At 40.2% G+C, this 15,544-nt stretch overlaps 1 protein-coding gene across 5 annotated transcripts; it reads left to right on the top strand.

The window, feature by feature from the left end:
* The first annotated feature begins 1,188 nt into the window (after positions 1–1,188).
* Positions 1,189–15,544, top strand: aspg (asparaginase homolog (S. cerevisiae)). 5 transcript variants are annotated; one of them, XM_026303520.2, is made up of 18 exons: positions 1,189–1,686; positions 3,155–3,281; positions 4,139–4,174; positions 6,198–6,309; positions 6,501–6,626; positions 6,735–6,818; positions 7,489–7,615; positions 7,716–7,828; positions 8,876–9,061; positions 9,256–9,369; positions 9,495–9,614; positions 9,718–9,813; positions 10,556–10,719; positions 12,038–12,124; positions 12,627–12,726; positions 12,818–12,883; positions 13,028–13,081; positions 14,530–15,544. In XM_026303520.2, the coding sequence occupies exons 1-18, from the start codon at positions 1,440–1,442 to the stop codon at positions 14,572–14,574; spliced, it is 2,004 nt and encodes a 667-aa protein (XP_026159305.1). In that variant the 5' UTR covers positions 1,189–1,439; the 3' UTR covers positions 14,575–15,544. The 5 variants fall into 5 exon arrangements, with proteins under 5 accessions (XP_026159305.1, XP_026159314.1, XP_026159322.1 ...); XM_026303529.2 differs by lacking the exon at positions 4,139–4,174; XM_026303537.2 differs by lacking the exon at positions 13,028–13,081.

The following is a 15,544-nucleotide window of genomic DNA, read 5'->3' as shown; positions in this document are numbered from 1 at the left end:
TGGAAACATTTAGAGTAACTGAGCTGAAAATTAACTTCTATGGACTACTTGCTGATTAACTCAAGCCAAGGACACACTTTTTAAGTCAGTCAACACTAGTAGGTCTACTATTGCTGGAACTGAGGACACTAAGGTTATTCCATGGGCTTGTTTCTCAGAATTTGGGGAGTTTAAGAATTTGTTTTGTGGAGTTTATGTTCAGTTGTAAATATCTTGGTAAAACAGTTTAGCAGCAGTTTGGTAAAACCCTATTTCTCGAAAAAGTTGACAAGCTGGTTGCAAGCAGCCATCTTGTTTGCAGCTAAGTCCCTCTCAATCTTTAATTATTTTTGAAATTAAAAACTATGAATTAAAATATATTAGGCCACTGGGAAAATGCCCATTATGCCCGATTACCTGTCCAGTCCTGACAGTTACAGGTGTTATGACACAGAAGCTGCCCTGTCCACAGTTTTCACTGGGAAAATCTACATTGCTTGTAATAATTCAATGTCTGCATAGAATTCAGCCAGAAGCCCAAAGAAAATAATAAAACAGACAGACGCAGCTACATAAATGGGTGTTGGTGATCACTGTGTATTCAACAGTGGGTTCCCTCCAGCTCAGTAATGAAAAACTTGCAAAACACATACTACTACATTAAGGAACATTAATAGCATTTTGTAAGCTTGGTGAAATTACAGTTGTATAATAGGGTTTGGTGTACATTGGTTTCATGGATATTTAGTTAGGAGATGTGGATAAACCTTTAGGGCAGGCCGACCTGTTAGTTTTAGTCTCACTAAATGCTATTATGCCTGGTGGTTTAGCTTTTAAAATATTTTGTTTTGTTGCAATTGTTGCAATCACCAACAATTAAAAGTTAATGGTCTTTAAACATACTGTATTTACTTCTATGACTTACCATAGCAGGAAAGGCACCGGTTAAACTAATACTGTGAACAGCTTTGTTTTAACCCATCACAATGCCAATCCGTTATGTAATAACTGAATGCATTTCCTTGTTGCCCTTGATTCAAGGATTTAAAGACTTCAGTCTAACAAACTACAATGCAAGCTATCCTCAAAATTGCTGTAAATATTGTTAAAACCAAATAAGACTACAGGCTAGCCCAAGATCTGTGATGATGCACTTTTGGAGTCAACACGTGGTCCTGTGGAGGTTCATTCAACATTGTTGGAGGCCGAGCCCATCCCGCTGACGTCAGAGTGGATCCAGGCCAATTACAGAAAATTACAGAGAGGGGCCTGAGATGAGAAACAGACAACAAGTGGTCTTGGCTACATTAAACTAAGGGTTCTGACCTGTGGTTAATACATCACCTATTCACCATGAAGGCTGCTTTTCTGTATTAAAAGCGGGAGAAAGGCTCGAACGTGCTTCAGCGCGCCGACAGACCCGCTTTTAAAGGGGCAGCATCGGGTGACTTTAAGTCATCATGGCGGATTCAAGCTTCGACAACTTGACATCTCTTGCCAGGGCTCTATCACAGCCAAAACTAGACCTGGTAGAAGCGAACGATGTCTTCGTTTCGCGGAATGCCCAGCTACATCCGTGTCGGAGGAGAAAATTATCGAGCTGCAACTCGTTCGAGTCTGTCGAGCCGGTGACATCCTCCTCGGCTGAGGCGCGGGTCCTGGTCATCAACACCGGAGGAACCATTGGGATGACACTTCATGATAATGGTAGCTGTGGCTGTCTGGGCTCGTTGCACTGTTAATGTGTTTGTTTTGTTTGTTTGTTGGAGGTGTAAAAAGGAGGGTATGGTATCCTGCTGTTAGAAAGTTTGTGTGCACACAGTGTAATCAGGAAGCTTTCCTGCGTGACAGTAATATGCAAATGCATCCTAAAATATCCCTGCGAACAGCTTAAGATGCGTAACAACAGGCAGCAAGATAAATTAAACTGCACTGACGTACAGACTGTCCTTGTGTCATATCCCGAGCGTAAAGACAGAGACTCTCAATGAATAACTTGATGTTGACAAGAGGTATTGGGCAACATCTGGACCATGCTGTGGGGGCCAAAATATCATTTAAAGGTTCTAACACCTTCTGGTTGAGTAGAAGCTAAATCAAGACACATCCTTTTTTTTTTACTTTGTAGTGTTTACTGATTTCATAAAGCAGCATTGATTTCACAGTTTCTAGTATTGGGGGGGGGGTGACCAATCTGCACCTGTGAGAGGTGTAATCAGTCTAGATTAAAAATACAGTATTTATACTATTTATTGAGAGGACAACTGAGCTTTGAGTTGAAGGGTGAACTCTATGGAAATCGTGTTGTTATATGTAATTTCCTGATACCAACAGATGTCTAATCATAGGCGGAGTTAGCCGGGAGGCAGGAGGGGCACTGCCCCCATAGCGCCTGAACAACAGCCAATCACGACACTGAGTCTGGAATAAGTCCAATCAAAAATTTTTATTGTACATAGAAATATTTCGAGCAATAAACTATAATATATAAAATTGTTGTTAGACATTTAAATTCAGTTTGTAATAAATTAGTTTCTGAGCACTCTTGATGCAGCATGTTGTGATGTGCGACAATAGATGAACAGGCGCGCTCTTTTTGAGCACTCATTGATTCAGCTCTTGAGCAATTATGCACATTCATTGTTTTCTAAAACGTCCAGCTTCAAGTTGTTCAGTTCAGTTAAACCACACCCACTTGAGTCTACCGGACAGTTCTGATAGGCTGTGTTGTCTTCTCTGTGCTGAAGAAAACTTAAAAATCCCCGCCCAGCTCAAATGTCAAACTCCACCTATAGTTTAATCTGCCACGTGCTTCCTGTCAAGGTGGCTGTCAGCTGCCACGTGTTGTATTTTCTGCTAGTGTTCATTCAGGGTGCAGTTAGGAGAAGATGTGGATAAACATGAAGTATCAGTGCTTCTGTTAAAACTCTATTCACTGTTCTTCACATTTTTTATTTCTACATTGCAGAGTTGTGCAGAGATGAGTAGCTTAAAAATTACCTCAATGTAAACAAGAAACATAACTGGATATTTCAGCAGCTGTAACAGTGTCATGTCTTACATCTACCACTAGGATTCAGTATTAGAACATGTGGTGCAGTGATGATGGTAAATTCTCAGTCCTGCAGAAGACAAGCTATGAAATATTACAATACTATTTCTGTGTAACCCACAGTGCTTGCACCAAAAGCCAATGCCTTTGTCCAGAGCCTTCGCAAGCTCCCCATCCTCCACGATGAGACGTATGCCCAGCAGACCTGCCTGTATGACTACTATGGTTCTGAGAACACCCTGGTCCTGCCGTAAGTCCACCTAGATTCCCTGCTTTTTTCAGTCACAACATAGACTCGAACTTCCTTCAGAAAATAATACAAACTATAAACTACATTCTACTCCATATTTGACTGTATGGATATGATACATACAACATGTTTTAATGGCTTTCTTATTCTAAATGCATGAACCCCTTTTGTAAAGTTCAGCAGTTCAGTTACATACATTGAAAACTAACCTATTTAATTGTGTCACAGCAGTGTTTTCAGTGCCCTGCAGCTTATATTATGGGGATATATTTTATTTTTTCAGAACATTTAATTTATATTTAATGTAAAGTCTGTTACCTAGAACACCATGTGAGTATCATGTAAAGTCATGGTAATCACTGAGACAGCAGGTGTTTATGGCTTTACACCTTTCATGAATATAAATGTAACAACTAGAATAAAGAATAACAGCAAATAATTAAAGAACCTTAGCACATACTATTTGACTTATAGGAATCCCAGTCTTCATAATAAGAAATAATTTACAATTTATGTGGTGCTATTGTCCTGTCAGCTAAGCCTGTCTTTGAGAGGAGCTTAATAGGCCTTGATCATTCTGATATAGCTATGTGCAGACAATTGCAAAGAGACCTGAATCACAGATATGATGGCAGGCCTTTTTACAAGGTAGGTTGGGATGTTATAGGCTGAATCTTGCTAGAATTAATAATCACTGAACCTTATCTTCTAGTGTTGAAGGTAATTGTTGGTATTATAGTCAGCATACAGTCCAAGATCCATTTCATATCTGAAAAAGCAAAGATTAAATGGAAATGATTCAGTGCTTTCCAATGAATAGTAATGGTTTTAATTGCTGCTTTTTGTTTCTTTAACAGGAAGCCAACATACCATTCTGACCAGCTTTTTCATGGGTGCTGTAGTACTGGTAGCACCGTGTGTGCCTGCACTGTGCTTGACTGGTTTGATGTCTCCGCTGTCCTTAAGACCAAATGTTAGGGCGTGCTGGTCTGATGGGAAATGCATGCTGCTATGGCCTTTGGCAACAGGAAAAAATATCAGGAAGGATATACAGGAGCATGCAGCTGTGTATTGTCTGTAGTGTTTCTTAGTCTGCTCTGTCACCAACAAGCCAGCTGCTTTAATGTGTAGCCAAGGATTAGCTCGCTGGGATAGCCTAATGTTTCTTAGATGATTATTTAGTTGGTAGCTGCTGGTGGCCTGCTGGTTAAAGCATGGTTAATATACTTTGCTGCATATTTAGTTTTATATTGTCTTATTTTGCGGTGCATGTGCTGTAGAGCAATGAGAGTGGTCCCCTTGTGACCAGCTCCCAGCTGATCAGCCACCTCTAAATGATCATCGTCAGTGATTTCCATTTTCCGTTCATACTGACTCCTGTGAAGGTCACAGAGCAGCAGGCTGGAGTGGGATGTGCTGTAAAGATAAGGCATCAAGGAGGTGTTAGCAGAATGTTTTGTGAAAACGGTGAAGTTGAGAGCTTGAGGGTAGTTCTAGATCAGGTTATTTTGCTTATTATAAATATAGACTTTGAATTTGACTTTACTTTTTAATATTCAGGAGTGTCACCTTTTCCTATATACAAATTCCTTCCCATCTTCACTAATATTAAAGTTTTTGTGCCGTAATGGTTTAAAAAATGTGCCTTTTGATTATCAAGACTTTATATTTGCTTATCCTTGAGTGCATACAGTATTCATTTCAACCAAAATAGGCTCATATACAAGTCTTATGGGGGTGCAGTTATATTTTGTAGTTGCTTGGCCTATGTTGAATACTTATTTCTGACAAGGGAATTAGTTTATTGATTTAATGAAAAGCTTTATTCATATGATGCCACAAGGCACCCCCTCCCCTCCAACTCCCTGGCCTCCAACCTTCTTTTTCTATATCTTGAGTCCCCATCACACACAGACACACATTCATTATTCTTAAGCTCAGAGGCATCTTAGTATGGGTATGCTAATGTGTACACCTTACACTGTCACTGGATGAATAATTGGTCATTTTTTGTTGTACTTTGGTTTCAAGATGATCAGCATATGTTGGAGCTGTGTGTGGACTTAAGGCTTAGAAGGGTGTCTGTAGGACCTCTGGTTGGCTTGGACTGTATCTCAGCTGCTTTTCCTCCTGCTGTTCCAGTAATCCTACTTCAGTGTTGTAAGGCTGCCCTATGGTGATGTGGGGGTGGGAGGGGGGCTCACCCTTTTTCTTTAAAAGGGAGATTAAGAAGAAAATCTCTCCATGGCTGTTTAGCCAGTCATGCTGCCTTATATGGAGGGTTGCAGGAGGGGCCACGGGACAGCCGAGTTAAACTCCATGCAGAGGCAACATAAATATTCATACATGTAAGGTTCCCTCTGTTGTAAGTGGCATGAAAAAGAAACAATGGCTTTTGTCTTGACATGACATGACTGCATCAAATAACCTCAAGATATTTCAAATTGGACATCCCTCAACCTTGCCTACAATACACAATGGTTACACATTACAAGGTTACTGTGGAAAAGCACTGCTCTCTCTACCAGTGTGCCTACCATGCCCCTCCCTTTTACACCTCTAAAATTGTCTCTGTGTCTAAAACAGGTTTTGGCACCCTGCTACTGAGACAGAAGGCCCAGCTAAATAGACTTTGTATTGCTTCATAAAGTCAGCTTGGATTTTATTCTTTTCCCTACTCTTTTTTTAAACGATAAAGACAAATAATCATTTGTCAGAATGAAGATAACAATCACTTACTTTAACCATGTATTCATTAAGTGTTTGTGTGTGAACAGGTGCACTAAGAATAACTAAAACCATTGACATAATATGGGCTGTTTATTCTGTCTTTGTTTAGGTTTTGTAAATACTCTAAATGATTGAATTTCTGTACGCAATAACTGAAAGTCATAGATAAACCTCTCTCTATTTCAGGCTGAGTAAAGAAAATAAGAGGATAGTCTACACTGTCTTAGAGTATAGTCCCTTGCTGGACTCATCCAATATGACCACAGATGACTGGGGTAGAATTGGAAAGGACATTGAGGTATTTGCTGCTGAATCGTTTTCATTTTTACATAATTGATTCTGCACTACTGTACCGCCATAAAGTTTATGCTTTAAAAAATAGACATCAATTAAACAAATTAGGTTTTAATTTTGGTCTTACTTTCAGCTTATTTGATACCTGAAATAATTCCTGTTGGGTGGTCTTCCTTTTTTTGGGGGGGTCTTTAGAAAAACTATGAAAACTATGATGGTTTTGTGATCCTTCATGGGACAGACACTATGGCTTATACAGCCTCTGCCCTCTCCTTCATGTGTGAACATTTGGGCAAACCAATCATCCTCACTGGTTCACAGGTAAGAGCTGCAGTCCTCCCCAGAGTATAACAAACAAAAAGACAAAACGGGTCTGTAGCATTTTAAACATTTCTTACCTTCATACGATGACACCCTTTGTGTCTTTAGGTACCGATCTATGAAATGAGGAATGATGGCAGAGACAACCTGCTGGGGGCGCTGCTGATTGCTGGCCAGTTTGTCATTCCTGAGGTAAAAAGTGGCATCCAAATGTTAATGCATGTGGCATTCAATTATTAAATGTATGTAATTAAATAAGAGCTGCTATATTTGTGAAGAAAATGTGTGATAACTTTTAGTAGCTTTTTAAAAAAAAAAAAAAAAAAAATCCTTTCTATTTGCTGTCATATTTCTCTGTGTGGAGTTTATGTATAGATGATATAATAACTGAGACGTGATAAGCAATGCATTAACATTTTAAAAATATTTATTCATTAATGTGTTGTGAAAATATGCCGTGTTCAGCAAAGCCAGGGACAGTGAGACACTGTTGGCATACAAAAGGTAACAAACACTCTCCTAAACGACTTGTCTGATGAGACTGCTTTCTAACGACAGTGATGTGTTTCGCAATACTGAACAACAATTACCAGAGCAGGAAGAACACTGAAAAAGCTAACATGTGTCTCTCTACATATGACCATAGTGTAGCAAAAACGGTTGTGTTTTAATGTTTTTACTGCCATAAAGGAGAGACAAAGCACAGACTAAAAAGGTTTCATTGACAGGCGTTTTGAATGGGTTTATAATAAAGCTGTAACATCCTTAGATCTGTGTACACAGCTTTTTATATTCTACTAAAGGGATTTTGTCTTTCTCAAAGAGCAATGATGTGGACTAATGTATTTTTATCTCTGTTCAGGTGTGCCTGTATTTCTATAACAAGCTCTACAGAGGAAATCGTGTGACCAAAGTAGATGCTGGAAGCTTTAATGCATTCAACTCTCCTAACTTGGCTCCACTAGCTACTGCTGAAGTGGATATTACAAGTAAGCCAGTGTGGTGATGGGTCTGTCGCCATGTGGTAAATAAACTTAGTTTGTAACCACTTTTTTGTGTTTTTGATCTGTATCTGTTTCTGATCCACAGTCAACTGGGATACAGTTTGGAGGGCAAACACTACAGCAAAGTTTCAAGTCAGAACTGAGCTGAACCGGAACGTGGGTCTGCTCAGGCTGTTTCCAGGAATCACTGCTGCTACAGTAAGCGACTCCCTGGGAGATAGTTGTTAAAATGCTGGTCCTGATATGGTCCTGATATCATTCCGCTTTGTGTGGTTAAACACAAAGTCAGATGATAAACGGAGTAAATTAAAAACTTTTAACAGCTGTCGTGCAAATCTTTTAGACAAGAATATTGTAATGACCTAGTTCCCTTTCTTTGAATATTAAAATGTCATTAAGGATATGTTCTTCAAAGGCGACAGACTGCTCAAAAAACTATTGTTTTGCCTAACTGCAATAAAATATAGTTAACTTTAATTTAATTGCACCATTACCCGTCTTCCGTTACTTTCCCGGTCATGTAAACTGCCATCAAAGCTTGGCCCAGAGAAAGATGAGAAGAAGTTATGGGCCATGACCAATCACCCTGTAAAGGACTGGTATAGATACAGTAACATTTAGCTGCACCTCCCTTTGCAGAGGCTGCTGGGAGAGTGACTTTACTGTCTCAATCTGCTCCCGCTGCCCAACTCAGCTATTAAGACTTCCGTACAGCCTTTAACTGCTTTTATGAGGCACTGTTTTGATTAGGCACCAGGCTCTCCTGTGCCTACTGTCTCTGCTGCATGCAAGCTTCATTGGTAATCTGCGTCGAACATCTCTTGTCAAACTGCTTATCACATCAGAAAATAGTGACTGAACCTGGCACTTTTAATGTCACAATTTTATGTTTAACTGCTGTGGCCTTGCCAAGTGACTTTATGCTTGCTAACCCCTTCAGATTAATTGCTCTCCTTCCTGCCATTTCAGTCATCTGCCATTCTAGTCATATGCCATGGCTAATGATGTGGTTTAAGGCCTCCCTGTGCCAGCCAACCAGTGACTGGGATAGTGGTTGTGTAGATGGGACCAGATGGGCTTTTAGGAGAGTGGATGGTCTCATGTATTGGAGTAAAAGGGGCTGCAGGAAAAATAACATGGAATACTAATTCCTCACTTTGTGTCTATACAGTTAAGCACCCAATAGAGCTAGCCATCAATTCATTGTGTTTTATAATATGAAACTACATTCGTATCTTTGTCCAGGTAAGGGCTTTCCTGCAGCCGCCCATGGAAGGTGTGGTTCTGGAGACCTATGGCAGCGGCAATGCCCCCGATAACCGACCAGACCTGCTGGAGGAGCTGAAGAAGGCCACTGACTCTGGTGTCATCATTATAAACTGCACCCAGTGTTTGAGGGGAACTGTGTGTACATCCTACGCCACTGGCAAGGTAGTTCATGTTACCTTTCAGTCCAACTGTGTGCATGAGCACAGTGCACGTGCAACATCACTGGACAGTCGCCAACATATGTGTTTTAATGTGTGAGGAATTTCCAAAATAAAAAAAATTGACTAGTCAGCTAAGAAGAGGGAAGTTAGAGAGAAAACAAATCAGTTATATCGCACATCCCTATGATTTCCCAGGTGCTAATGGATTCAGGGCTGATAGCTGGTGGTGACATGACTCCAGAAGCTGCCCTGTCAAAGCTGTCCTATGTGTTGGCCAAGAAGGATGTTGACCTGGATGCCAAGAAAAAGGTTGGTGCTTTCTTTCTTGTAGAGCTGGAGCAAAGTGCAGTTTTAAGTAACAAGATTATATAATCTTGTTATATTTTTTATACTAAAAGTGAAGCAAAGCTGTATTTGTGTGTAACGCTGCCCAGATGATGAGTCAGAACCTGCGAGGAGAGATGAGTTGCGACTTGGCTGGAGCAAAGCTGTGTCTGAGTGACAGTCGCTTCATCCAGGTCATCGCTAAGTCTTTGAGCATCAGCTGCAAGGAGGTGAGGGCACCAGCAGCTAACACCAGCTGAAGTGACTCTTAAACACTCCACAAAAACATGTTATCATATTAGTATTACTCAGTCATACCTGTGATGCCCACAGGAGCTGGAAGCCATCCGTGATGCTCTAACTCCCCCACTAGCATGTGCTGCTGCTAAGATTGGAGACATAGAAGCATTAGAAGCTTTAAAAGAAATGGTAAGCAGCATTATATTCACAGCCACACACTACATTTGATCATTACTTTTGAATGTCAAGAATGTAGAAATCCTTTCATGCACACACCAGGGGGGTTCATATTGTCGTCTAGGGAAATCTCCTACAGGTTGTCAGCCTTTCCATATTGACCTGTCTTATCTCAGTCCTTGTTGGTTTCCCAGGTGAACTGCTCACACTGATGGTTCATTAACAAATTTCCAGGATCATTTCAGTCCATATTAGTGGGGTGAATGAAATACGGGCACACAGCCAAACAAAACATCAGGCAAGCTTAGAGTTGTCCCTGCGGTCATATCTACATGTTTGTGTGCTTGACTGATATTCAGTTTCTGTCTAGATGACTAAACTGGTCTAATGTAAAGTTTTTTTTCTTACATTTGGCGGAAAGCTTGACAGTTAATGAGACTCAATGATTGTATCTTGTGGAATAAAATGTGCCATGGTCACACCTAGAGTCACAGTCATAGTTATATCATAATTAAATGCTCCCTTCTTGATGCATCCACCTACTTCTCATTCATTCCGGCTATTGTTAATTGCACTGCCCGTATTCGTTGTAATAAAGGAACATGTCACTCAATGCTTAACTTCAAGTCATTGTTAGTTTAGGTGTCTTCATTTCAGATCAGATGTGTTGATAATAATATAGTGAATATCACCTGACCTATACTTTGCCCATCAAGTGAAATACAGCAATGGCTTTATGTTTTCTATGTCACAGGGAAGTAGCTTGTGTCTAGGTGACTATGATGGACGTACACCCCTACATGTTGCCGCCTGTGAGGGCCACCTCAAAGTCGTGCAGTACCTACTAAGTCATGGGGCTACAGTCTATGCTAAAGATCGCTATGGGGATACACCCCTGTGCAATGCTGTACGCTTCAGGTAAACCACCTTATTTTAACTGTAAGTGCTTATGTGTTTGTTTTTATCCTTCATTTAGGTAATAATGCCATTTATGAAGCTACACACAAGCATTTTTAAATCACCCCCTTTTGGCCATTAGTGCCATTGTTGTTTCTCATGCTAATTTGAGTTTTTTTTCCTGAGAATATTTTGTTATTAGCAGCTATAGAGGGGACTTCATTAAACTAGGTAGGTAGGGAATTTGGCTCTGGTTGTCGGAGGGGGGCTGAAACCAGGGGAGCAACTCGTAAACGAGTTTAGAGGCCAGGCAATAATTATAAACTAATTAGGCTAATTGTCATTTGACAGTTTAGACTGTTTATTTGTACCAAAGCTCATTTTTTTGTCATTCATTGACATTTCTTTAAATGTATATAAGGGAAAAGTCACTGAGCCTGTGTTTTATTGCTGTGTTGGGCCTCAGGGTAAAAACGTTTGTGTGTGTCAAAGCGGTGCCAAATGGCTGTTGTCCTATTTTAACGGTTGGCACTGCAAGTGTGGACTTGTTTCCTTTGTGATGGTCTAGGAAACCACTGGAGTGCTAACACCTGTCGTTAGACCTTCTACAGTATGACACACACCTTGACTTGATGTGCCCTTCCTAAATGATTTTAATAAAATAACAGAAAGTAATACAACTGGAGTTTTAGGTTGCTGTCAGCGTGTCTGGCGCACTTTGAAATCTCATCAGCATTTCAGTGCACTACAGCCTGATGTCCATATAAGGAGTGGCAGCAAGAAAGAAGCTTTAAAGAACAAATGTGGGGAGTGTCCTCTGAACCGGTCCTACCAGCCTGCTCCCTGTTTCACAGATGAAAGATACTGCCTTTTTAATAATCCACAGGAAGTCCTCAAAGTCTTTTTAATGGTTTCTTTTGCTATAGCTCTGTGTACCTCGTAGCCATCAAATTGACATTTTGTGTTACTTACTTTTATCACAAGCTCAAATCTAATGTATACACCCAGCAGCACAGTGGTGAACAGTTTAAGGTCTTTTGTTCTATTTATTGCTGTCATAGCAAATGTCACCACAGGTGACTCCTGTGTGGGTGGTTCATTGCGGGGGATGAGGAACTTGTTCTTACATGCCAAAATACAACTAGTACTGCACTAATTCTGTCACTGAAAGTCAGAAATTGAAAAGATTCAGTGGAATCAAATTATTGATGAAAGCATTATGTCTAAGTTTTCCTTCAGAAGAGTTCCTCATACCTTAAATATATCATTTTGGCTGGTTTCACTGATTAAAGCTATTTGGGCATACAGTAATAATCATACATAATAATGACTAATTTAGGCACAAGGAAGTTGTGAAGCTCCTAAGGAAGACCGGCGCCCACTTTTCTAGAAATGAGTTGGAGGAAGCAGGAACTGAACTGTGCAGGTGAGATACAGGATAGCATGTCTTCACACAACTACACACATTTACACACAACTGCTCAGCCACATACAGTGGCCCATCCTACATAGCTGACACAAGAACAACCAGTTGTCTCGCTGTTACACTAACTGGAGGAATGCTCCCTGGCAGCATAGCTTTGAATCTGTTCTGCATCTCTGGTGTTGGCAAATACGGTATATGATACAGTGGAAGGACCCTGTTATTTACCTTCTCGAGACACTCGACAGGTTTTGTCAACTCAGCTCCAATTTACAGTTTTAGAAACACACCTTATGTTGAAGGATAAACATGGCTTGTGTCGCTGTTAAGACGAGGAAACACAAACATCCATGAAGCACGAAGCCCAGCATTATTTTTTTCTTCCCTTAATGTCTTGGCCTAATTTCTGAAAGTTTTTTTTAAACACTCAAAGTCTGTTTGATTGCATTAAAAATACAAGGAAAAGCCCTTTGCTGTAATAACTTTGTCACTATTTGTGTGTCAGCCTCGCAGCCAGTGGTGACGTGGAGGGCCTGGAAATCTGGAAGCTTGCTGGAGTGGATCTGAATAAAAGAGGCTATGATGGAAAGACAGCAATTCAAGTGGTAGGTCCAAGTCCAATATTGACACTGTAACAGCACTTAAATCCATAAAGTAAAAACCCACTTATTCACTCTTATTCTTCAACTGTAACAGGCCCGAGCTGTTGGCAATAAGGAAACAGTTGCCTTTTTAGTTCAGCTCATGAGCAATAAACCGAAGGTAACCACTGTTTTCCACTGCTTCTCCATTTCTTTCATGCCAAACAACCACAGTTTTAACTTGATAACCATACTAGTGTAACCCTGAAGTATACTTCTGTCTTTAACTGACTTTAAATTACATGTTTGTCTTGTTTAATTTCAGACAGTAATTGATGAATTTATTGAGTATGATGAATATGATGATGATGATGATGAGGTAAATGAATGAATGTGTGTGTTTCCCAATATGCTCCCCTAATTATTTTTGTACATCCCCTTCATGCCTGTTACTCAGCCATCCAATCATTTTAGAAAGTGCTTATCCTGCTCAGTGTTTTTGGGTTGTGTGTATCCCAGCATGTGTTGTACAAGTAGCAGTGTGAACCCCTGCATGTAGATTCACTTTGTCCATGTACTAGTTCATCAGTATATTACACAAACATATACATTTTTGAATTATCCTTGAAGTATTTCACTCTGTACTGTATTCATGTTTGCCTAGCAGATACTGGGTGAGAGGCTTGGTTCACTCTGGACAAGTTGCCTTTATCACAGGGCTGATACATGGAGACAAACACTGAGCCAAACTCCCATCCACATTTATAGGCAAATCACCACTTAATCTATAATCAGCATGGTCTTTGGACATAGGCACAGACAGTGGGAAAACTCCATACAGAGAGGCCCTGGGTGGCAACCAGGTTCAAATCCAGAACCTGCAGAACCTGGTTGCTGTGAGGGAAGGTGCTAACTACTCATCCTCATGTGTTTTTAAAAAAAAAAAAAAAAACATTTCTAAAAAGAGTGACCCAAAAACAGAGCATGAGGCAGCACAAACTGTCTCATAAAAGCTTGTCTCTGTCTTTTAGTAGAGTGAAAACAATTGACAGATTAAATTAAATTATGAGAACTGTTCAGTCTTTTAAATGACTTGTCAAATATTGCCAAACGTTCCCTGCTTCCAGCTTGTCCAGTGTTTGAGGTGACGGCTTGATACGGAATCCATGCTTTGGGTGTTTGACTGCAGGTTGGACAAAGCATATTTCCTGATGTTTTATAGACTGGATGACTAATCAAGAAAACAATCATTTGAGTAATTGATTATGAAATTAATTTGAGTTGCAGTCCTTGTTTTGAAAAGTCACCATTACCTTTTGATTCTGTCTCACCCCTCTGTTTTCCACCATAACTGTGATTGATACAATCTGATCATCTTGCCTTCCTGTGCATGCTAAACCTGTGCAACCTGCTCTACTCTAGGTTGAGGTGTGTGTGTGTGTGTGTGTGTGTGTGTGTGTGTGTGTGTGTGTGTGTGTGTGTGTGTGTGTGTGTGAGACATTTTGGCAGGTCCTCACAAAATCAAAGCTGTAGACTGATTAGAGTAAGGGTTGTGCTCAGACATTTATTCTTAGGAATTGATTATATCAGTGAGTGTCCTCATAAATAGACTGTAGTAGTGTGTACTGTATAGAACAGTACGTGTGTGTGTGTGTGTCTGTGTGCGTGCCTGGATTAGTAGTCGAGAGTACTGAAACAGCATCTCCTGTCACCAGTGCTCCAGATAAAACCCGTCTTTCTGTGTGTGTGTGTGTGTGTGCGCGCGTGTGTGTGTGCGCGTGTGTGTGTGCGCGTGTGTGTGTGTGTGTGCGTGTGTGTGTGTGGCAGGGTGCTGGCGTTATCGAGTTCACAGCCACGCCGTCAGGACTGTGATCAGAGGACATCTCATCAGACAGGAATTGACCTCCGTCTGCGTCCGCTTTGTCCCAAACCGTCTTCACCAACTGTTCACCTTCCTGTTACATCTTGAATGTCTGCATAATACTTACATTTTGATATTGTTTAAAGCCATACTCCTTATAGTATTTCCATCCAAATCCACAAGTAAGCACAAGCAAGGGCAACACAATGAACAACAGTGTGTGTGTGTGTGTGTATGTGTGTGTGTCTGACTGTTACACAATAGTCTATGTATGGGTCAACTTATCCTTCGGATTGATTGATATGCCTTTATTACCACATATGAGCAACATGTATCTCATGTTGCTCATATGTGGTAATAATCTGTTTTGTCCATGCAGGGAATTAAAGGTGAGTTTCACCCAAGCTGTTTTAACATGGAGAGTACTGTAACCTCCCATTACTGCATGGACAGTGAAAGAACTCTAAAAAACTGTTACATCGCTTTCTAAAGTCAAGTTTTCTCTTTTTAGAGCAATAAAATCACAGTTTCTGGAAGTACAATGTGCATTCTCAAATTTTATTGTTATAGTGACATGGTGGAAAGAATTATGTGAACAAATAAAAACAAGCACATTTAATGCTTGTTTTTTTTTAACAGGACTCTAACTGTAATGCTTGTCGACTTTAGTCTAAAGTATAGCTCTGCCCTTAAAACAAAGAATACCCTCTGCTAAAACAGGTATTATAAACACCTAGGGTTGCTTTTCAGAGTTATCCAGCCTGTTTATTGTGCTGATCGTCGAGCTGGAAGAGTCACATATCTCTCACTTTGAAATGTAAAGGCCGTATATTCAGGCTACTGTGTGAATCAGGTAAAAATTTAAAACTGCTAGTTTCTGTGTTTATTGAATAGTTGTGTGTCGGTCATTTATCTTTGTTGTGCAACAAGTAAACAGTGTTAAACAGTATTTGTTTTATATATAGTTTGCTTTTTACACCA

The sequence above is a fragment of the Mastacembelus armatus genome, chromosome 22 (genome assembly GCF_900324485.2).
Source record: "Mastacembelus armatus chromosome 22, fMasArm1.2, whole genome shotgun sequence".
Classification (NCBI taxonomy): domain Eukaryota; kingdom Metazoa; phylum Chordata; class Actinopteri; order Synbranchiformes; family Mastacembelidae; genus Mastacembelus; species Mastacembelus armatus.
This window is presented reverse-complemented; position numbering and strand designations above follow the sequence as displayed.